The 24,402-nt window shown below is 40.2% G+C and overlaps 1 protein-coding gene across 17 annotated transcripts in view; it reads left to right on the forward strand.

Moving 5' to 3' along the window:
• MRTFB (myocardin related transcription factor B) overlaps positions 1-24,402 on the forward strand; it is a 270,940-nt gene that overhangs the window by 169,302 nt on the left and 77,236 nt on the right. For 2 of the 17 annotated variants that reach the window (XM_048224684.2, XM_048224685.2), the window contains exon 1: positions 2-23,977. The exons of the other annotated variants lie outside the window; for them this stretch is intronic. In XM_048224684.2, coding sequence (XP_048080641.1) covers positions 23,857-23,977 — 121 coding nt within the window. In that variant the 5' untranslated portion in view covers positions 2-23,856. Of the gene's footprint in view, position 1; positions 23,978-24,402 lie in introns of those variants that run through there. 17 annotated transcript variants of the gene reach the window in all.

The raw sequence follows: 24,402 nt of genomic DNA on the forward strand, positions 1-24,402 counted from the left end.
ACATACGTGCAGTGGGAAAGGACGGTCTTTTTTAATAAATGGTTCTGGATTAAATATTCACTGGAAAGAAATCTACCTGAAATTCATACATACACACAAAAAGTCCCGACTATGAAGGGTAAAACAACAAAGCTTTTAGGGGAAAACATCTCCATAACCTTGGAGTGAACAAAAATTTCTTAAACAGGACACAGATAGCATGCCTCATAAAAGAAAAACTTGATTGAATGCATTATACTTAAATTAATAACTCTTGTGCACCGAAAGACATCATTGAGAGAGAAAAGGCAGCCCATAGAATGGGAAGAGTTAATTCTTAATGCATATATTTAACAAAAGATTCTTCTCCAGAATATATAAAGAACTCCTAGAGCCAGTAGAATGAATCAGACAAAGGCCTTGACACGAACTTCACAAAAGAGGAAATCCAAATGGTGCCCACATATATGGATATGGATATGTGTTCATTAGTCATCAGAGCAGCGCAAATGCGAACCTCAGTGAGGTATTACCACGCACCAACTAGAGCAGCAAAAATGAAAAAACACCAGGTATATCAAGGAGCATGGCGTATGGAACAGGTGAAAATGTAAACTGGTGTAAACATTTTCAAGAACTTTTGCATAATTCTGAGTATCAGGAAATTCACTCCTAGATTTTATTCAGCAGAAATGTATATATATATATATATATATATATGTTCATCAGAAGATAATGTATTAATTTGAGTGATATGAAATTGCCATTTTTTGTAGGTATTGGGAGCAATTTCATATGGTTCAATCTACTGGAATGCTCATAACACTATTTGGGTTTTTCTGTTTGTATTTATTTTATTTTATTTTGTTTTATTTTATTTTATTTAAATTCAATTAGCCAAGTTATAGTACATCATTAGTTTTTGATATAATGTTCAATGATTCATTAGTTGAGTATAACACCTGGTGTTCATCACATCACGTGCCCTCCTTAATGCCCATCACCCAGTTAACCCACCCTCCCACTCCCCTCCCTTTCCGCAACCTTCAGTTTCCCTGAGTCAAGAGCCTCATATGGTTTGTCTCCCCCTCTGATTTCTTCCCATTCTGTTTTCCCTCCCTTCCCCTATTGTCCTCTGCACTATTCCTTATGTTCCACGTATGAGTGAAACCATATAATACTGCCTTTCTCTGCTTGACTTATTTCACTTGGCATCATCCCCTCCAGTTCACATCCATGTCAGTGCAGATGGTGGGTACTGATCCTTTCTGATGGCTGAGTCATATGCCATGTATACGGCATTTTTGTGTATATGGACCACATCTTCTCTCTCCATTCATCCACTGTTTATTATCGGGAAAGACTGAGGGCTGCCCAGTTCCCGTCTCCAGAAGAATGGCTCAGTAAGCTGTGATGTATCACCCAGTGACATACAGCAGTGGGAGTCAGTACAGCACAGCTACGTGTGCGAATATGGGTGACTGAGTAAAGACAGCTAGTCACAAAAGAGTACGTATGATTCGATTACATTTATGAAGTACAAAAACAGGTAAAACTATGCTGTAGAGTTAGAAATCAAGACAGCACTTACCACTGTCAGGAGAGAAGTGACTGGAAGGGAAGCGCCCAGGGAGAGCCCTCCGGGTACGGGAAATGTTTGATTTCCTGATGCTGGTTGCGTGAGTGTGTTCCATTTGTAAACATTCAGCGAATTGTCCACTTACGATGTGTGCCTTGTTCGTGTGTATGTTAAATTTAAAAGTTAAAAAATAAAAATAAAACAATAAATAATATAACGATTATGTGAGAAACCACAGGGAAATAAATGACTTCTGATCTGTTCTTCCTCCCACCTCAGTTCTACCATTAATCCGGTGACATGCTTGTTTTTGAAAGTTCAAATAAATTGTAAGCATCTGTGCATGTTTCCCTGCAGACGTCAACATGTATATCACTAGAGTTCAGTATTTACTTAAAACGACCTTATTTTGAGAGCACATCGTCTGTGCTTCTCCTTCGTGTGTTTCTTCACCCCAGTCCATTGCCTGCTCTTCTGCCCAGTTATACTCTGAGATGACATCAGTCTCTCTCAGGTCTGATGCTGAAAATTTCTTAAAATAGTATTGTCCAAGACACCTTTGCCTAATTATAAGCCAGCTTTTTATTATGAAATTATTGAAGTTCTTTATGTGCCCATGATACTTGTCAAATGTGTTTTGTGAACGTTCTCCTAGTCCGTGCCTTCCTTACTGATTTTCTTAAAATGTCTTTTGATGAGCGAAAGTTATCATTTTTGATGAAGTCTAATTTATCATTTTTTTATGATTATTGCTTTTTATCCCCCTAAGAAACCTTTGCTTACCCCCAACCCATGGAAGTATTCTTCTTTATAAAAAGCCTTCTAAAGGCTTTTAGGTTGTTGATTTTAATGTATGTCTGTGATATACTTCAAATTAACTTTGATGTCTGGTGTGAGGTAGGGGTTGAAGCTCATCTTTTTCCATATGGATTTCTGGTTGTTTCAACACCATTTGTTAAAAAGTCCCCCTTTCCCCCATTGGATTGCTTTGGCACCTTTGTCTAAAATCCAAAGACCATTTAAGTGTGCCTCTGTGTCTTCCTCTCTCTTCTGTTCCATTGATCTGTTTCTTAATTCTTACGCCAGTACAATACTATCTTGATTACTATAGTTTTATAGGCAGTCTTGAAATCTGGTGGGGTAAGTCTTTCAACTTTGTTTTCCTTTTGTAAGAATGCTCTGGATATTCTAGGTCCTTTGCATTTCCAGTTCTGTTTCAGAATCAGCTTGCTAAAAACAGAAACAAAAACCTAGCAGGAATATGATTGGGACTGTGTTGAATCTATAGATTAATTTGGGGTGAACTGACATCTTCATCATTCCAGTCTGTCAATATAATATCTTTCCGTTTATATAGGTCTTCCTTAATTTCTCTCAACAGTGCTTTCTAAGTTTTTAGTGTAGAAGTCTTGTACATATGGGATGCCTGTGTGGCTCAGTTGGTTGGGCGTCTGCCTTCAGCTCAGGTCATGGTCCTAGGGTGCTGGGATTGTGTCCTACAAAAAAAAAAAAAAATCTTGTACATATATCTGCTTTTGACAGTACTATGAATGAAATTATTTTTTAAATTTTATTTTATGTACTCTGGCTTCATGACCTAAACAGAACTTTCTGCTCCACTTTGCTGATGATCATGCAGACTTTTAATAACCTTTTCTTAATTGTTCCATGCTAATTTATGTTTCTGTGAAGCATAAGGTGAAAACCCCTTTTTGAAAGACATTTCATTCTGCATCAGTTCAGATAAGGACTTATTTTCACTAGATCTGCCAGAAGCTCCCCAGAGTGAGTTTATTTGTGCCTGTGTGTTATGTGATGGTCTTGCGTAAGCGCGTGTGTATTTTAAAGAAAGCAACAATAGGTGACGGTTATTTGCCATCATTGTGGGTAGGTGCATTTTGACCTCACTGGTTCTGTGATAATAGTTTATTGATGCAGCGTGCTTTTGTTAAGTGTTGAACTCTGTGCCAAATGCTGCGGCTGCACAGGCGAAAGCTACAGTCTCTTCTCTCAAGGAACAACCCAATGGCTTAGCTCATTCCTCGGTCACTGATGAATGTTTATTAGTGTTGTATTTGCTATAGAAACAGAGCAACCAAATATAAAGAAATCCAAGAAAAACCCATGTTTTTGAAAATATTTCTTATCTGATAAAAATAGGGCTTCCATACTATTGACATTATACTGTTTTCTTTATTTTAACTTGCTTCATTGCGTAAGTATGACCTAGTATACTGTAAGTGATCATCTCCTCCCAGCAGCCTTGCCATTTGTGACTGAAAATTACTGTCACTGAGCTGACACATACTTCAGGAAATCTACTCCTTTTTTCCTCCCGTTTTGTAGCGCTGAGACCAAACTCTGGAAATTAAAAGACCCTGCTTAGGCCCGACAGGGCCCATCCGTTCAGTTAGGCTCTCTGACGCGCATGAAGTTCCATGCTATTATGAGTGTTTTGAAGTCATTTTGAAAGGCATTGATGATTGTTGGTGATGCTGATATTGTTGTAAGCTGCATTTAATTAGGAATATGCAGCTTTGTGCTTTACAGATCTCTGTTCCCGAGAATTTGCCCTGTTATTTTAAGACTATTTCTAGAATATTTTGGTTTCCCAGCCTTTTTTTCTTGGTTCATTTGAAATTGTATGTAATATTCATAAAAACAGTGGAGGTGTACTTTGTCGTGTTATTTCCCAAGGCTTTCTGTCCTTCCTTATTAAATATCGTTTACGAAAATGTGTATATCTAAAATCTTCATACAGTTTGAATACATCTAATATCCCACTTCTCATTTTCTTTTTGAATTTCCCTTATTCATATTTATTTTCTGTGTATAGTCTCTAATGTTATGACTAAGGGGATGTTTCTCCTTGACAACGCTTGAGGTACATTTGCCTTGCTACTTCCTATTTCCTGTTTCTTTCTTCCTCACCAGACGTTCCCACCCCCCTCTTTGAAACTTCCTAATGCCTCAAAAATTAAGGTGTTAATAATGTTCTCTGAGGCTTAAAAAAAATCTTCATGTTTCCAAAATTAATATTTGGGGAAAAAAATTGAAGCTACAACAAACACAATAGTCTGGAAAAGAAACCATTGTGATCATACATAAATAAATAGCTAATATCAGTTTTTATGAGAAGTGTTTTCATTGTTAGCCATTGTTTGCACTTCTCATGCTTGGTTTTGCATTTTCTTTGCTCTTTTTGTACGGCTTAGATACTTAGCCTACTAGCTCTTTTAAAAGTAGTTTGAGTATTCTAAAAATGGCAGTATCATATACTTACGGCAAATTGAGGAGAAAGAAGAAAAGGAGAGACAGAAAAGTTAATACATATTCCCACTCCTTAGACAATCACAGTTAAATTCTGTAGTATCTCTTGGATCTTTTTTCTGTGTAGTTTGTTTTGGTTTTAAAATATTGATTATGTAAATTTGTTTCCTGGGTTGTTTTGTTATCTTTTTCAATTTAATATACTTTTTTGTAGTTTTTTATTTTTTGCTTTGTAAGCAACAATTGAATTATTGCATACTGGCTCAAGTGAGTAGAACAGATACAGTCTACCCACATCCTACGCTTGGACACTTAAATTGTTTTTAGTTAGTTATTTTGCCATAGACTAAAATCTTTGTATATAATACACGACTACTTTTGTAACTGTTAAAATACATTTTAATTCCATCTGTTCAAGTATTTCGTGTGTGTGTGTGTGTAACAAGCATGTCAGTTTATTAAATGCAAAATGGAAGAAGGGCTAGGGAACATATTCTTTTTTTTCTTCTTTTAATTTAAATTCTGTTAATTAACATATAATGTCTTGGTTTCAGAGGTAGAGTTCATTGATTCATCAGTCTTAAATAATACCCAGTGCTCATTACATCATGTGCCCTCCTTAATGTCTATCACCCAGTTACTCTGTCCCTCCACCCGCCCCCTCCAGCGACCCTCAGTCTGTTTCCTATGATTAAGAGTCTCTTGCGGTTTATCTCCTCCCTCTCTGATTTTGTCTTGTTTTATTTTCAAGTATTTCTTATTTAGTTAACTCATGTAGTCTTAAGATGTATCCTGGCTAAGGGAACGGACTTTGGGCTCTTTGGACAGAGCGTTCTGAGTTTAAGAATCTCAGCCAGTGGGGCGCCTGGGTGACTCAGTCGGTTAAGTGTCTGCCTTTGGCTCAGGTCACGATCCCAGAGTCCTGGGATTGAGCCCCGTGTCCTCCCTTCTTAGGGGGTAGTCTGCTTCTCCTGCCCCTCACCCTGCTCGTGCTCTCTCTCTCTCTGCCAAGTAAATAAATAAAATCTTAAAAAAAAAAAAAAAAAAAGGATCTTAGCTAGTTACCTTACACGTGTGTTGGTTTCTTCATCTGTAAAGTGGGATGAAAGCATGCTAACTGTTCATATCTGTCAGGGTAGTTGAGTAAATAAAATGAAAACAACATTTTTAGCAGAGTGTCTTAGACACAGTTAGTGCTCAGTAAAATGTCTATAGTAATTGTTATTAAATTGATTGTATTTTGTAGGAATAAGGGAGTTAAAATGAAATTAAGTCTCATTTGTATATTATAGCTAAAATGCTGTCCCCTTATTTGAGTGGTTCACGGAAATGTGTGTACGTGGTAAATGAGACAATTCCAGTTTGTGAGATGGCGAAAGTCCTCTTGTTGTAAATTAATTTTATGGTTTGAAATTCTGGAATTACTCATATACCATAGACTCCATTAAAATGGTTTTCTCTAATTAGCATTATTAGACTGCTTTACCAGAATGTGGCTTTGAGGTTGGTAGTATATTATGTCATCTGACTGTCCCTCAGACATTCAAACTAGGTGTAATGTTTATTATGTAGAAAAGTTTTTTTTTTAATTTTGTTAATTCTTTTCAAATGGCTTCACTCTTAATGTTTTAAAAGAAATGTCAGGCATAACTTCATTGCCAAATAACACAGAGAATGACTATAGTGTGTAATATGTGAGAGTCATTTCCTAGAACATTATCAGAATCATGAGATAAGGAAATGCCTATTTTGCAAAATGTCAGAATATCGTGATTTGCTGACAGTTCTGATGAAATAAATTACTCATTTCTTCTCAATTTGAAATTCATAGAAATGCCTTAAAATTGTTAAGTGCTTTCTCAATGGCTGTCTTCTTTTTATGGAGATATGTATTTGTTTATCTAGAATTATAATACTTAAAATTTGTTTAAATGAATTACATCGGCTGTTACTATGACGAGACGCTTTGGAGTGCCCATTCAAGATATTTTACTATAGAAAATATTTTATTAAGGTTTAGGATTTTTTTATCATAAATATAACACGTGCTCATTTTAGACCATTTTTAAAATTCAAAAAGATAAAAAGCAGAGCATGTTAAGTAAACTATAAGTCCTGTCATTCACAGTATTTTGTCTTGATCTCTTCTCCATTCATATAATTTTTAGAAAGACAAAATGGGGACCACACTTTTATGGTTTCCTCTTTTTTTTTAATGGCCTCCTTTTCTCCTTTCATCTTATAGTGAACATTTTCCATATTATTAAATGTAACCCTGAAAAAAATCACTTTTACTTCTTTGGCTTATTGTAAGCACCCAGTAATTATTTCCAGTTTTGAAGCCATTATTTCAGTGGCTGTGCAAGATATCATTATATACTTGTCATAATTTATTGACTCCCTGTGGATTAACAGTTGGATCATGTCTTTGCTGCTGTGGTTAATGCTGGGATGGAGAGCACTGCACATAAATTGTTTTATTTATATGTATATTTCAGAATATTTTTTTAAAAATAAAGTCCTAGATATCAGATTACAGGGTCAAACAGTTCTGACCTCTTTCTGGATTCTTTAACATAGTTTCAGTGGCTTTCTAAAATATGCCAGTTGATGAATTTATTGGCAGCGTTTGGCGTGCTCACAACATTCTCCTACTTGAAAAATCTTTGTCATTAAAATTTTTCAAGCTTGAGTTATATTTTACATACACTGAAATGCACAGATCTAACACGTACAGTTTGACTCGTTTTCTAAAAGTTTATTTTGAAATAATTTCTGACTTACAGGAAAGTTGCAAAAATAGTGCAAAGAATTCCCGAATATCCCCTATCCAGATTCCCCAAATGATAATGTCTTAATCACACTTGCTTTATCCTGCTCTTTCCATATCCATACATAATGGTTTTTCCCAGAGCTATTTGAGAGTGAGTTGTGGACATACTGCCTTTTTACCTCCAAACACTTGGTGTATGCTTCCTAAAAATAAAGATACTGTCTTATATAACCATGGTATACTTATTTAAATCTGTAATTAACATTGATACAGCACTGTTTACTAACCCCAGACCTTATTCAAATTATGTCAGTTGTCCCAATAATATCCTTTATAGGAAAAGAAATAAAAATGTCTTTCCCCTGTTTCATGGTCCAGTCAGGATCACAGGATTTATTTAATTGTCAGGTTGCTCAGTCTTCATTTAAATGGAACAGTTCTGTAGGCTTATTCTTTGCTTTTTCTTTTTTTTTCTTCTTTTGTCTTTTATGACATTTTGGAACAGTATGGATTATTTTCAAGAGTATAGATCAGTTATTTTGTGGAATGACAATCAATTTGGGTTCATCTCTTGGTTCTTCCTGATGAGATTAGACTCTGCCCCTTCATCAGGAAGACCACAGAAAAGATGTTGTGTCTTCTCGGTAGCAGACGATGTCAGTTTGACCCTTTGCTGATGATGTTAACTTCAGCATATGGTTAAAGTAGTATCTTCTGGGTTCCTCTGCTGTGAAGTTACTATTTCTCCGTTTCTAATTTTGTAAATAGTAAGTATATTGTGAGGAAATATTCTGCCATCCTTTCAAACCAACTTGTACCTGTACCAAGTAGTTTAGTATCTATTGGTAATTCTTGCTTAGAACTACCATGCTGGGGATTTCTAATTCCATCATTCCTTACATTGATTAGATGACATTCTACTTTAAAGACAAGCTTTCCTTTCTACCCCCTGTATTTATGAATTTATATCAGCATGGAATCATGGAGTCTTACTCTATTTATTAGTAAATAATACTATTTGTTAATAGTGATTCTGTTACTATTATTATTTATTTTGATGCTCAGACTTTCTTAGATTTGGCCAGTTGGGGGCTCTGTCAGGCTGCCTTCTGTGTCCTTTTGGCAGATGCCCATCAGTGTTTGACTACTTACTTGCTTTTTTTTTTTTTTCTTAATTTATTTATTTGACAGAAGAGAGAGACAGCCAGCGAGAGAGGGAACACAAACAGGGGGAGTGGGAGAGAAAGAAGCAAGCTCCCAGCAGAGGATCCTGATGTGGGGCTCGATCCCAGGGCTCTGGGATCACACCCTGAGCCAAAGGCAGATGCTTAAGGACTGAGCCACCAAGGCGCCCCCTTACTTGCTTTCTGACATATGTTCCAGGTTCAACTTTTACTTTTCCTGCCCTAGCCCTGCAAACAGCCCTTTCTCTTAGGAAGTCTGGTTGGTTTTAGTGGAGTATATTATAAACCCAAGACCTGGGAGCTGGGTGTGTTCACTGCTACTGTTTGGTCATTGCTTCTAGATCTTCTCAGTTGACAGAAATAGGAAATGCATGTTTTTGTTCACACACAGACACATACAGCTGTATCTGTTCTTGTCTACCTGCATCACTGCATATATTAAAAATCAGGCATCTTTACTGACATCTCCAGTTTTATCCAGCACCACAGGCTTCCCTGCAGCCTCTCCTTTCCGTATTTGTAACCCCCTTAACTGACAGGGAGAAAACTGCTCCCATCCTGCTCCCGTCCACAGTGTATTTTCTAGAATACACATAGTATTTAATTCTAGAGTATACATAGTTTTAAAATTGCTAACCCACGCCACTATGAGAAGTAAATCTGCTATACTTGAAACGGGAAAACTCTATGGTCTGTAAATTACATCTCAGTAAACCTATTTTAAAAATATTTGCTAATGGGAGTTGAATTCTTTTTGTCTTTAGCCCAAAGGTATACAGTCAAAATAACGTATTCAGAAATTGCTAAGATTGGTTCTGTCTCCTCTTCAGTGTGTCCATGTTATTTATTTGAAATACAGTTGGGTTCATTTATTGTGTTTGTATTCAAATTTAGGTGTTCTTCCAACTTTGCTGATTTTGTTAATTTATTTTTGAGAATGTGATCTGTTAACAAGGTTCTAAAAGTCAAAATTATATTTTTAAAAAAAGATGTCCTCAGTTAAGTGTCGCTACTGACCTCACTCTCCTGTTCCATCCCCGCCCTGATCCATTCCACCCTGTTTCCCCACCACTGAAGGTAATCAGTCTCCTTGGTTGCTGGTTTCTCCGTCTTTTATTCTTTTTCCCCTCAGATAAGCAACTCGAAATATATTTTCTTGTTTTCCCTTCTTTCTTACACAAGAGGTGACATTGATACAGTTTTAGAGTTTGCTCTTTTCACTTAATATTTTCTGAAGACTGCTTCATCCCAGTTTATACGAGATGGTCCTTATTCCTTTTCACAGCTATTGTAGTATTTTATGGGGTGGATGCCCCATGGTTTAGTCAACCAGTCTCGTTCGTGGGCGTTTAAGTTGTTTTGAGTATCTTGCAGTTACAATGGTGCTGTAGTAAATTGCTTCAGCATATACCATTTTATAATGTTGGAGGTTTATCTCTCAGGTACATTCCTAGATAGAAGATTGCTGGGTCAAAAGGTGGATGCATTTGTAGGTTTGTTACGTGTCGCCAGATTCCTTTCCTAAAAGGCTGTACCAGTTTGCATTCCGATCAGCAGTGTATGTGAATGTTTATTTCCTCCCCCCCCAACCTCACCAACAGAACACGTTACGTATTTTTGCCATCAGGTATGTTGGTGTAATTTTAATTGCCTTTCTCTAGCTATGAGTAAGGTTGAACGTTTTCTGATATGTGTAAGGCCTATTTCAGAAACATTTTTGGAGGAGAGTGTGAATTACCTACTCTTTTCTCAGTCTGATTTTTAAAGAATTAATTTTTATGTTGGAGAGATCAGCCCTTCCTCTTCAGTGTGTTTGTTTTGTTTTGCTCTAATGTGGCCAAGATTTATCAGTCTTTCCTTTTATTGCTTTTGGATTTGTGGGTCACAATTAGAAAGCTTTTCCCTATATCCCAGTTATAGAAAGGTCCCATCAATATTTACTTAGAGTACTCAGACGGTTTGATTTTTTTTTTTTTTTTTTTTTAAGCTTTTATCCCCGATCTACTTTGAGTTTATCTTAATCTAATAAGGTTTTTTCTCTCTCCCCTACTTGGTGCTTTTTTTTTTTCAATGGGTTTTCTCAATGTGCCTTGGGTATTTTCATTTTTTTCCGAATGAGCTTGTCATATCAGCTTGTCTAGCCCCATTAAAAAGCTCGTTGGTGTTTTTTATTGACATTGCGTTAAAGGTGTAGATTAATTTACAGAAAAATGAGATTTTTATGATGTGGTATAATCCTATCCAGGAACGAAGACTGTCTACTTGTTCAAGCTGACTTTGGGGTTTTCCAGGAGTTTTACACATTTCTTTAGTTTACTCATGAGGATTTGTCTTCTTTGTTGCTCTTATTGATGGGGTTTCTTCTCCTTAGTTCTCTAATTGCTTATAGTCTGTGTGTCTGGAGGAGAGCAGTGGCTCTGTGTGTTTGCATGTATGCTACTGGCAGTTTGCCAGGTCTCTTGTATCTGTAAATTTATGTATTTCATCAAATTTGGGGGATTTTCAGGCATTGTCTTTGCAAGTACATTCTCTGCCTCATTCTCTCTCTGCCTTCCCTCTGGAACGCCAGTCTCTCACGAGATAGACCTTATGATATCATCCGCGGGTCATGGTAAGCCTCTGTTCTTTGTTTTTAAATCTTATTTTGTCTGAAGCCCATCGTTTATTTTCATTCACTTATTTTTCCTGATATTTTTAAATGTTTCTCTGATCACTGCTTTGAACAAAAGCCATAGATTCTGGTGAGAAATCCCTTCATTTCAGTTGGTGTTTTTCCTCATCTCTACTGCTTATTAGGAAATTTTACTAATTTCCAGGTAGATTAGGCCTTTTTAGGGTTTTTTATTTTATTAATAATTTCTGGTACTACTTCATTGAGATCGTAGTGTTGTGTATATTTTTTTCTTTTATGGAAATTGCTGAAGTTTTCTTTATGCCCTAATATGTGATTTTTAAAAAATATTCCATGTGTAGTTGAGAAGCTATCTCCTCTGTCATCAAGGTGCAAGTTCACTGCATAGCAGTAAGATCTCCTTATTGGTTATGCTGTATATTCCTTTCTTATGTTTTGTCTACATCTGTCTTGTACTGAGAGAGGCACGTTCAAGTCTCCTCTTCTTTGTGTGTTTCTGTTGGCGTCCCCTTGCTCCTCCTGTGCTCTTCAGTCCGTAACAGTAGTTATGTTGTTTCGTGCATAGTCATAGCTGTTGCAGACTCGTTACTCATTACGATGCTTCGCAGTAAGAGGTGTCCCCTTTGTCACATGCGGTGTTTCTAACTGGAGTTCTGTGTTTTCTGTATTCCGGATCACTGCCCCTCCACCATCCTGGCCTGTAACACATACCAGTTCACCAAACTCACACGTGCCCGTTGGTCACAACACACCAGGTCACACCTCTGGCACGCATCTGAGAAGTCACTCAGTTATCACACGTGGGATTCATTTTATTTGTTTTAATGGATGAAAGGCTCGTTGGTGTAAGTGGGGTTTTGTTGTTGTTGTTGTTTTTAAGATTCTGTAGAGCAGTTCTGTTGCTCAGTTGTTTTTAGAGTTTCAAACACCCATGTAAATAGTCTGTTGCATTCAAGTTTTGTAAATAGAGACTGTTTCAAAACTATCATACTAACATAAAGGAATTTCTCTGTTCCCATAAGTACCATTGTGGGGTTTATTTTTTGATTTATCAGAATGTAATTGATGTACAATAAGCTGCACATATTTTAAGTATTCCCCTTAAGTAATTTTGAATTCACCACAATCAAGATAACATTTTCATCACCTTGCAGTTTGGAGCCTTTAAAAATAAAGCTGCAGGGGTGCTTGGGTGGCTCAGTTAACCATATGACTCTTGGTTTCGGCTCAGGTTGTGATCTCTGGATCATGAGATCGAGCCCCACGTTGGGCTCCATGCTGAGCATGGAGTCTGCTTTGGATTCTGTCTTCCTCTCCCTTTGCCCCTCCTGCTCCATGTGTGTGCGCGCGCTCTCTCTCTCTCTCTCTCTATCTCTCAAATCTTTAAAAAAATTTTTTAATAAAAAATAAAAATAAAGCTGCCAGTAAAGTTCCTTCAAAAGCTAAGAATCCGCCTACTATCCAACGAAGCCTTTACACACACACACAAAAAAAGGAATTCCGGGCGCCTGGGTGGCTAAGTCGGTTAGGCATCTGACTTAGGCTCAGGTCATGATCCCCAGATCCTAGGGTCAAGCCCCGCGTCAGGCTGCTCCTTGGGGAGCCTGCCTCTCCCTCTCCCTCTGCCCTTCCCCCCAGCTCATGCTTGCTCACTCTCTTGTGCTCTTTCTCTCTCTCAAATAAATAAAATCTTTAAAAAGGGAGGGGGAATACAAATATCTACCCAAAGATTTGTATATAAATGTTCATAACAAATTTATTCATAGTAGCTCAAAACTGGAAACTATCCATATGTCCATCAACAGATGAATGTTTAAACAAAATGTGATCTGTTCATACACTAGATTACTAGTTAGTAATAGAAAGGTGCCAGTTGCTGTTACATGCAACAACGTGGATGAAACTGAGTCACATCTTAGTGCAAGAATTCAAACACAAAAGACTACATATTGTATGATTCCATTTACCTGAAATTTTAGGTCAGGCAAACTAGTGTCTAGTGATAGGAAGCCGATCAGTGATTACCTGGGGCTGGCTGTGGCCATAGGATGTGCTGCAAAGGGGCAGGAAGAAACTTGCAGGAATGTTGAAAATGCTCCCTATCTCACATGTGACTATAACTTCACAGCCCTAAATCTCCATCAAAACTTGCCACAAAAAATACACTTTAAATTGATGTATCTTACTGTCTTTATACCTTCGTAATAGTGATTTTTAAATGTCTGTCAGAAACAACCAAAGAAATGAAGCAGGTAGTTTTAGTTTCTTTTAAGGAAGATGCTTATCATCCAGCCTGGACTGCTGAATCTAAGAATTTAGTCTGTTAAGGAGAGACTTGACCATGTGAACATGAGTAAAACAGCAGAACACATCTCATAGGAAATAAAAAGATGAATGAGATCAAGTTCCAGCTTTTGAGGACTTGTAAAATCTGCTAATATGGGGATGGGATATCAGAAACGTGCCACGTATCAGTAATTAAAAACGTCCAGTCTTTCTCAACCAGGTTCTGTGAGAAAATGAATTCCTACCAATATGATTAGAGTGACTGTTTTGTCAATTATTCCAAGGATGACATAGCTAATGCCATTTTCCATACATAGGAGAGAAGTTAATACAGTGAACACCTTTGGGCTTTAGGGCTTAATATCTGTGAGAGAATTAAGAGAAAAGCTCGTCGCCTGAAGCCTGCTGCCTAAGTTAAAAATCTCTCTTCTCCTCCTTAAAAGCTGTGTAGCCGGACAGGTTACTTCACCTCCTGGCGCCTCCCTGTGAACTGGAGACAGTGGTGGATAGAGTTCTCGAGAAGAGTGATCTGAGTGAACATCTGTAAAGCACTCAGCGCCACGCATGACGTTTGTGCTCAGTACACAGTCAGTGACCTCTCACTGTTAGCGACCAGAATTGGCAGCATCTCATTATCATTCCAGAAGGCTCAGTCTCCCATGACGGGTATCATGAGCATTCAGAGTGAGCAGAGGAGAGAGACCTGACTCTTTGGGGGTGTTGAGCCACATCCTGGAAAGCTTCTGAAAGTGATTGAGACACTGCACAAAGTTCCTGAAGATTGCCTGAGTTTAGTTTCCATCAGAGATGGAGAATTTCAGGCAGAAGAAAAAACTTGAATAAAGACAAGGAAAACTCAGAGGATTTTAGGGGATATTAAGGAATTTGGTTTAGCTGAAGTGTAAGGACTGTGTCAGAGTTAGTTGCTGCTCAGGAAATCAGGGGACGGAACACTGATGGCTTTAATGCCACGCGAAGAAATATTAGCAGAGTTGGGCAGGTAGAGGAGAAGCCCGGGTGGATTTTGGTTGGTCCAGTGACACTGATTTATTTATTCAGGCAGCATTAGTTCAGCAGTCATAGTGTCCTGGGCATTGAGGCTGCAAAGATGAGTACGACAGCGTGGGTTGGCTTTTAGGTGTGTTGTCTGGAGCTGGACCAAGCTGAGGTCTAGGCTAGCTCATCACTTGCCATTTGTTTTTGTTGTGGTTTTTTTTTTTTTAATCTTTGTTTTTCCATTAAAGTCAAGCAAAGACTATCTTATTAAAATCATAGATGAGTTAGTCCTGAGTAGAGCACATAATCTTAAAATCAAGGATATCTTAACTGCAGAAGGAAAACTCACTTAGAAAGTGCCATTTAGAAGGCAAGTGCATGATGATCCGGAGGCAGGGTTTGTGTTTATGTGTGCGTTGGTGGGCGTTTGGAGTTTATGGTTGGTACCACCGCAAAGGATGAGATTAATAAGGGAGAACATTTAGAAACAGTCAGAATCTTAGGAGGAGTACAAGAGGAAATGCAAATATCTTAGTAAGTGCAAAAGATCCTCATGGAGAAGTATAATTTATTGATCAGTTTTGTAAGTAGGTGAGAAGGAACTATAGCTCTAAGCAAAGCGTCTGGATTCAATTCCCCTTGGCAAGAAGAAAGATGACTTCTTCACCAAAGACAGGAGATAGAATGAGAGTGAGAAGGTGGTGTAGAGCTTATGTCCGAAGACCTCAGTATTAGTAAGTCTAGGGGCCCATGCTACTTGCTGAGAAGGGTATGAGGGGGGTAATATAGTGTGGTCTTGAGGAAGGTGGAAATGATTTGAAATAGTGGCACAGTTTAGCCCCAATAAGAAACAAAGGAAACATTTTGGAGCATGTGTGAAGGCATGACATGATCTTATATTGGATTCGGGTGGTCGTCTTGCCTCTTTTATCTCCACCTTTGTCAGGACTCCCCAGAAGGCCAAATAGGTTACCCGGTCAGCTGAGGTAAACAAAGGCAAATGTTTAATTCCTCAGGATAACACTGTGGAGGCCAAGCAGCAGAGCAAATGGGTCCCCTCACCCCCTTTGAGTTGTATGGCGAAGCAGTGTTTCACAAACTTAAGAAAGTTTAAAACAATTACTAGAAGACTTAATTTTTATTAGTCCCACGTTGCTGAATCACGCACAACCATAAATGAAGTATAAACTTACGCTTCTGAGCACTTTACTACGAAACAGAAACACTTCTGCAGATTATTTTAAAAATCTGCAAAGCTTGTGAAATTCTCATCAGTGTCCATTTGCTGTGCCACGATGCATTTCTGCCACTTGTGACTGCTGCTGGACCCCTGACGGAGCTGCCCACTGCTGGACTGGGGCTCTGAGCCTGGGCCGCTCAGGCCCTGTGGGCACATTTCGCCCGCCGCCTGCTCTGTGTGCACCCCGCTGCGGGCTTGGCGTACATTTCCATAAAGAACCCACCCAAGAGTACGTCCTTGCATTCCTGAGATGATCTCCTAGCGTTTGTTCCACTCAGTTCTCAGACCCTGTGGCCGACAGCGTGGCTGTGGTCAGTCACCTGGGGGCACTTTTTCTATTTCATTATTCCAGTGAAGTGAAAACATACCAGCAGGGTTCTCTGCGTGTATAGACATTTCAAATTGAATCTAATAAATGAAATCTAAAGTACTAGGAAGACACCAGAAGATATTAAGTGCCAAACCAAAAATCTATGAACTTTCTCCGCACCCCGGGCGGCCTGAGGGGGATGGTAGGAAATGGAGAACACATGTGTGGTTAGCGTGCTGCTCTGCATTTATGTCCGCGTGCGTGTCTTGCCAGAGAAACCCTAACCTAGCAAACACGCAGCCAGGGAGGATAGCACACGAGGGAGATCGTGCCAGAAAGGAGTCCGAACAGACTTTGCCATTTGGGGAGTGCACGTCATGCTTGTGCTGGGTATTCTATATGCATTTTTCCCTAATTTTCATAATCACGGAAAACAGCCATTGTCATATCAGTGTCGTCATCACATTTCTGCAGATGAGGCAGCCATGGCACAGAGATGTTGCTGCTTTTCCAGGATCTCGTGACTCTTACAACCGAATCATGTTTACCTCTAAAGTCGTGCTCTTTCCGCAAAACCATCCTGCCTCTATGCTTCATAAAGCCATCTGGGATGTTATCATCCCCTGAAATTAAATTTCTTATTTTTCTTAATTACATGCCTTTGAAATCATATGTAAATTTAGTAAGAAGGGAGGAAAAAAAAAAACGTACAGGTTTGTGCTTTTGGTGAAAAGAATGTTGGAGTCAGAAAGCCAGGATTAAGGATATGTGCTCACCACCAAGGTGACTTCAAAATATATTATTTCATATCTCAACTGAAGTTTCTTTTTTTTTTTTTTTTAATAAAACAAATGTCAGTACTTGTTTCCCATACCTCAGAGCTGCTGAGGATCAGAAGATCCTCAGGGTCCACAAAAGATATGTCAAATTCACTTATGATCTAAAAATCATTATCCCAGATGGCGAACATTTGTTATTTTCTCATTGAGGGTTTCCTGCCTACAGTTCACTCTCACTCCTATTACCTTACTGTTTCCTCCTCAGTAGAACAGGAGACATTGGCTTTCCCTCTTGTAGATTAAGCATTCGCAACAGGAGCACAGATTGGTTCTTGGGGGAGAGGCAAAAAAATCACACCTTTCATGTTTAAGGCACAGATATACATACAGCACGTAAACGGACATGTAGTCAATCTGTGGTGTTAAACTTTCGTGGAAAGTGATGAGGAAAAAATTCTCTAAGCAAGGGTCGGGCAAAAGAAACGATGATGCAAAAAAGGTGGAGCAACACTCCCCACGACAGTTTTCTTATCCCACCATCACACTGACCATAACTTAGCAACGTGTCTTCCTGTCTTTGCTGGAATGTGACCCTCCCACTTTTCAGTCCTCCCTATTGTTGTCCTTCTCCCTTGTCTTCTGGAACTCGGAGTCCAAGGAAGATGACTCTGAAAAGACCTAATCTATGGACGGCTCTCTATTATGAATCTGCATGCGTTCACAGGGAACTAGAAAGCTTAGAAACAGAGAAAGGATTTGAAGGACTCCTTTAATGCTGACAAAGTGTGTTGTGTCCCATCTTCATGACCCATCCTGTGGCCGAGGGTGGGGGGAGACAGATGGCCCCAGTCACTTGCATACCGTTGGAGCACTGCGATTGAGGGGTGCTGTCGGAATGTGCCGGCTGACTTAGAAGGAGAGTGAAACGTGTCCTCTGCCTCCCTGGCCATGTGCCCCATCCCCCAGGAAGCTCTCCTTGCTCCCTTCGAAGCAGGGCTTTATCAGCGCACCATGGATGGTCCCCTCCCAGTCCTGGACGGCCTGGCCAAGGCGCAGCTCCCGTCCTCGGAGAGGGTAGGGCGCACACAGCAGGGCTGGCAGAAAGATGGTCATAAGCGCACATTACAAACCAAGTCGCTGGGTTCTTCTGCCCTGTTGCAGCACTCAGTTACGCTACAGCCCTTAATCGCTAGAATCAGTGTTGGTCCTTCAAAATCTTATTCTCTTAGAAATAACAGAAAATGCGTCCCTCCTCCTTAAACAGTGGTTTCCATAGGGCTGATTTGTTCATCTCTGTATCTGAAGTAGTACGCATTTGATATCTGTGTTTAAAAAGTAATAAAAATGAAGGACTTTTAAGATATGCTGTCTGATTTCAGAGATCACATTTGTCCTTTTTTTAAAAAAAAAAGTTTTAATTATCAGGATTCTTAAATTGGGCTTAATAATTATTAAATTATTGGGATTTACCATAACCATTTAGTAGTTGTGTAAAGATAGAATATTCTTATAGTGGTTTTATAATTTTAAAAGGGGGGAAATTAAGGATCAAATATGTATTTTACTAAAACTATGGTACCTTTGGGGAAAACTTGAGGTGTGACCTGTACTGCCATTTTTCTCCCTAAATGCATCCAGCCCTCTGCATGGCTTCTGTAACAGTGACTCAGGCCTCGTGGAGGCAGCCCCACAGTGGGTCCGCATCTGCTCCGCAGGAGGGCTACTGGAGGGCGCAGCTCAAGGTACCAAGATGCGGGAGATGAAAAGAAAAGGCATCTTCTCTTGGTCGGTCCAGTGTCAGGAACGCTAGAGAAGAAGCACAGCTCAATATTTAACAATCTGTTTCTGCACTGTTACTATTTATCCTATCCATCCCCCTCGGATGCTTTTACGTTGGTAAAACGTTGCGCAGTTGGTAACATTCTCAGGTCTGTCCTTCCCGCAGTGCGGCGTCATCTCAACCATATCTTTTTTATCAGCAGCTCTGTGAGTGTATATTGAGGCTGCCAAGTTTTTGTGTAGGTCCCTTGAGCCGTGTTTGTTTCTGTTCCGATTCCCTGAAGCCTTTCCTGGATTATTCCTACTCTCCAAGCCATACAGTTTTTCTCACGCTTATTAAATATCTATGCTTGGAGTACTGGGAAAATTTACTTGGTTTATGGAACTCTCTTTCATACGAAAACAGCTCCTTTGGGTGTGTGTACACACACACACTGTGGAAGCAGATTTATCATAGCCAAAGTGACTTTAGTCACCTATTCTTTGAAGTTAAACATCCCTTGTGACAGTAGAGCCAAACGACACTGAAGATGATGTAGCACGTATAGTACGGAACAAGGACAGACCTGCTGCAGGCAGTTCATGGGGTAATTGGGGGCTGCTTTCACGCAGAGAGAATGCAAATGTTCTTCCTCCCTTCATCCCTAATTCAATCCAGAAGACGTTACGTGGGGCTGAGCAAGGCAGCTGCCCTGTGGGAGTGGGGGCAGCAATCCAGGGGAGGGCTTCAGAGCCCACTTGGGGTGAGGAGACATCTGTGTAGGGTTTGGTACAGCAGTCACAGTAGTGGGACGAACAGGGCATCCACAAGTGGGGTGAGAGACCGTGGGAGACAAGATTCTCGCTATGGGAGAATACATAGAAGCTGAGAAAGAACCTTTGACATTGGATTGAAATTGGAGACATCAGGGTGAACTTGTGGTTTTCAACATATATATAAATAAATAGAGATGTGCGTACTTAATTATAGATCTGCATTTACATCTGTTAATACGGAGAGACATAAATATGTGTGTGCATGTATGTTCACACACATAAACTCACAGACATATTCCCCGATTCTCTACAGAGGAGGCCTGGGAACACTGACACCCTAATAGCAATGAGGACACCTGCTATTGAGTCCTTGCTTTCTCAGCAGAGCAGGAAAAGCAAAAGATGAGCCTGGAATACCTTGTACCGGAAAATAATCAAGTGCTCAGAGAATGGGTCACGATAATAAGAAACTGAAGCCAGCTTGAAAGGACTCCCACTACCCAAATCTGGAATGATTTGAGCATCAAACTAAATGGTAGGAACATGCTATCACCCACTGACTAAAATAGGAATCCGTGAGTCCATGGTGATAGAAATAGATACCATAAACCACATAAAGGGGATTCTTCTTCTTACAGTAGGATGTGCCACTAATAAACGTAGAAGGAATGATAGAATTTTCAAAGTCACCATTTGGTGACCATCCTAGTAGTAAATCAGCCCCACAAAATAATTCTTTACAAAGAGAAAAGCTAACTTTCCAATGAAGAAACTTGGGCAATACCATCTTAATCGGTTCATCAAAATAAATATTACCGGTTATAAGACAGATGGGATTTGCGCCCCCCCCCCCCAATGGTATTCCCACCCAAAATGCTCCTGCCATAACCTGAGCCTGATCATGAAGACACACCAGAAAGCTCAAATTGAGGGCAATTCTATGAAATAACTGGTCTGTAATCTTCACAATTTAAAGGAAGAAGAGTCAAGAGAGACTAAGGCTCTATTTAAAAATGAAGGAATACTGGGGAGCGTTGAAGTAACGCAGGGCCATACATGATCCTGGTTTGAGCCTTTGGCCTTAAAGGATGTTGTTGGCACAATTAGTGGAACTTGAGTGGAGTCCATGGTTTAGATGGTGATAAATTGGTGTTAATTTCCTATATTGATGGTTATATTGGGGTTTTATAGGAAAATGTCCTTGTTTATAGGAATCACACACCAGAGGCTTAAGGTAAAGAGGTGTCATGTCAGAGCCCTCTCACAGATGGTCCAGGATAAAAATGCTCTGCGAATTTGAAATTATTTCACATTTTTAAAAATAGTAAAATAAATGTTCTTTCAGGCATATTCACCACTAAAGTAATTATCATTTTCTCTCAAAACTTCAGAGACAAGACTTCAGATATAAACCCACAGCAGGACAGTGTGTTTCCTTATTGAGATTTTTTTATGTTTATCAGATGCAAAAATAATAAGCTTACAGAGGATCCTTAAAAGAGAACTGTTTTATTTTTTAACATACTCAACAGACACACACAGCCAGTAAAAAAAAAAAAAAAAAAAAAAAAATAGAAGTGGCTGGTATAGCTCTGTATTGACCCAGGTTTCTAAACTTGTGGCCTAAACACAGTTGAGTGGGGTGTAAAAAGCAGCATGCTGAGAAGGAGAATGTTGAGGTTTGTGGCTTTTGTTGTTCTTTTTGCAAAGTAATTAAGAATGTAGGCTCTGGAGCCAAGCCACCTGTTGGGAATCCTGGCCACCACGTATAAGATGGGCGACCTCTGACAATAATAGTCGATTTTTCTAGGCCTCGGTTTTGTCATCTGTGAGTTGTGGTGATGTTGAGCCCCCAGGCCTGGCAGCAGGACACATGAGGTGACTTAGGAAAAGCACTTAGACTGGGGCACCCTGCAAGCGCTAGATAAAGTTGGCCGCTGCTGCTTGTATTTCAGGAAAAGTGGAAATGCTTTCATGAAAGCATTTTACTCTGGTTATGTTGGCTCTCCTTCTCCCTCACCAGCAGTAGAATTAGTAGGAGGCCATAAAAGTTATGGCCTCTGCTGTTAAAACCTGTCCCAGGATCAAACTAAAGCCTGGAGACGGAGCGTATTCTAGAGGCCAGCAAGCGTTGCAGCGCAGTAGGAGAAAGACTTGGGCTTTGGAGAACTCAGACTGGTTAAACTGCGGGCCTGCCACGTAGAAGCTTTGTGACTCGGTCCTGGTCTGTAAAATGGCTACAATGTACCAGTAATCATCGCGGTCGGAAGGGGCTCTTGGGGGTTAAATGTGATAAACTTCGCCAAACTGCTAAAAGGTGGCTGACCTAAAGAATGTCCTCAAAAAACCATGGTTACTTTCCTTACTCTTTTGAAGATGCAGGAACAGTCCATGTAGAAGAACAGAGGCCTCAGGATCAGAAATAGTAGCAGAGCATTTGAGCGCATTTTCGAGAAGTATGATAAGCTCAGCGCTGGTGCTCCTGCGGGGGTGTGGACTCCCAACACTGGGTTTACGTTGCTTCAGAAGGAATTTCAGTTGACAAGACCCATGTCGTGTGTTGTGTAATCCCATTCTCAAGAGACGCTGGAGAAGAGTAGATAGCTATCTTTCTAGAACAGTCCGGGTTGAGTGCACACCAGCCCCAGAACCAGGGACAAAGGACAGAATCCTCATCCAGTCCCCATCTGTGTTTCAGTGGTGACAACAATGCTGGCTTTTCTGGCCTTGAAAACGTCAGCCTTTCTTTGTCCCACAGAAGGATCATATCAGATGCACATCCAAAATGTATGCAGATATTCTCTTTTGAAGAGAAAACATGCTTCCTTTAGAGAACATTTCATCTAAAATTACTGACTGTTGGACATTGATTGAGGACTTCTTTAGAATTTTGAGTATTATGGAAACAGGTTTTCCTATTGCGGCTTCTCCTACTTTAATTCATCTACTCAATCGTGCAACAAATATTTATTGAAAACTAATATGCCAGGCACTCTGCTAGATGTTGGTTATTTAAAAAGAAAAGTGAACAAAACGTATCCCTCATGGAAGAGGATTCCATCTACTGCTCTTACAACCTCTCGTGGCTTTTCTGGGAAACCTTTGCAAAGGAGCATACTTTGAACCATTTTTAAAAAAAAAAAAAACAGCTTCTTTTGGGCTGTAGCTATGGGTAGATATATATTTGGTATGTCTGAAAAAGGCCTGTCTCCACATTTGCCTGGCATTGCCCTACCTAGAGAGTTCTCCCCGCAGCATCCCTCATGTTCGGTGGACAGCAGTCTGTCCGGCTTGCAGGAGAGGTGCCCGTTGCTGATAGCTCCCGTGAGATTAAACTTGGGCCGTTCGCCAGTTGAATCGGCTATGAAATTGAAGCTCTCTTGCTGTCTCTGCTTTTAACACATGGGAGGAGATTTTTCCTTAGAACAATCATGGCGATGTTAACTCTGTCAGCCGACTAGTGGCACAAAGGGAAACTGCTGCTCAGGTCTGAACTGGTGACGGCAGAAGGCTGCAACTGCAGTACGGTTCCCTGTTACAAAGAGTGCTGGCTCTGCCGGGAAGAGCTGGACGCCGTGAAAAGCACTCCGCAAAGAACTTTGCTAGTTCAGTGCCTCTGTCGTTAGGCAGCCGTGCTGGTAGCGTGTTTATTCAGTGTAGTACCTCTGCTGAGAGAAGACCCGCTTCCTTCGGATGCCCTAGACTGCCGTTTGTTTAGCTGGGGAACTTAATGAGTAATGAATGTGCTCGTCTGGCTGATAGAAAGTATTTCCACAGCCTGCGGGTGTGTTTATAGAGAGCCGGAGAGAGACCACAGGCAGCAATTTGTCTTCTTAGGTATCAGCAAAGTCTTCTCTTTTAACAACTACAGGATTTATTTTTAACTGCTTGACTCAGTGTTTGTCAGATGATTCGGACCATCAAACTGCAGATGGAAGTACCCAGCGTGCGGGGGAAGCTGGAATGGCAAGGGGAAGGGGGCTGGCTGGGAAAAGGGGTGGGATTTCAGCATCGTGCCTCCGGGGCTCTGCCTCCCAATGTGGGAGAGAGTTTAGGGCTTCCAGCAGCACGAGTGTATTTGCAGGTCAGACTGGGAGCTAAAGGGGAATGGCTGCCTTCAGCTGCTTAAAGACCTAATTGCCCAGTGATTGGGGTATTGTGAGGAGAAACCCAGGATCCAGGACCCAGGATCCAGGCACCGGGGACCAGAGTGTGCTGAGCTCTGGTCTCTGCTGCTCGGCAAATTGCGCTTTGCTCCTGCTTGATGCTGCCTGTCTCCAGAAGCCTTTCACCATGATCGATAGCTCCAAGAAGCAGCAACAGGGCTTCCCAGAGATTTTAACAGCTGGGGATTTCGAACCATTAAAAGAAAAGGAATGCCTTGAGGGGAGCAACCAGAAAAGTCTCAAGGAAGGTCAGTCTGTCTGTAGACAGGGGCAAAACTGCCAAATCTGTGTTCCTGTCAACCAGACTGAGTGTGTCTGTCTGCTTACCATGCCGGTGTGTCTGCTCTCTCTGTTCACTCGTGTACCTCACACGTTCTAAGTTTTTTGAAATGAAAGCTTAATGCTGTTCTCGGTGGTTCTTTCTAGCGGTTCATTAACTGATAGAACTCTAGGGATTTTGCAATAATTAATATAGGAAGGGGACTTAAGAGGCCACAGTCCTCATTTCAGAGTAATCTTTCCAGGTTCATTTTGTATATTCTGTCATTCTTTCCCTTTTTTTTTTTGCCCTACCCCTCCCACCCCTTTAGGAGAGGCCACTTCCTTTTCAATATCATTCAGAGCACTGTTTGCTTTAAGTTTACAAACATATAATTCCAGGAAAATTAATTTT

Source organism: Ursus arctos, unplaced genomic scaffold (assembly GCF_023065955.2).
Source record: "Ursus arctos isolate Adak ecotype North America unplaced genomic scaffold, UrsArc2.0 scaffold_2, whole genome shotgun sequence".
NCBI classification, from domain to species: Eukaryota; Metazoa; Chordata; class Mammalia; order Carnivora; family Ursidae; genus Ursus; species Ursus arctos.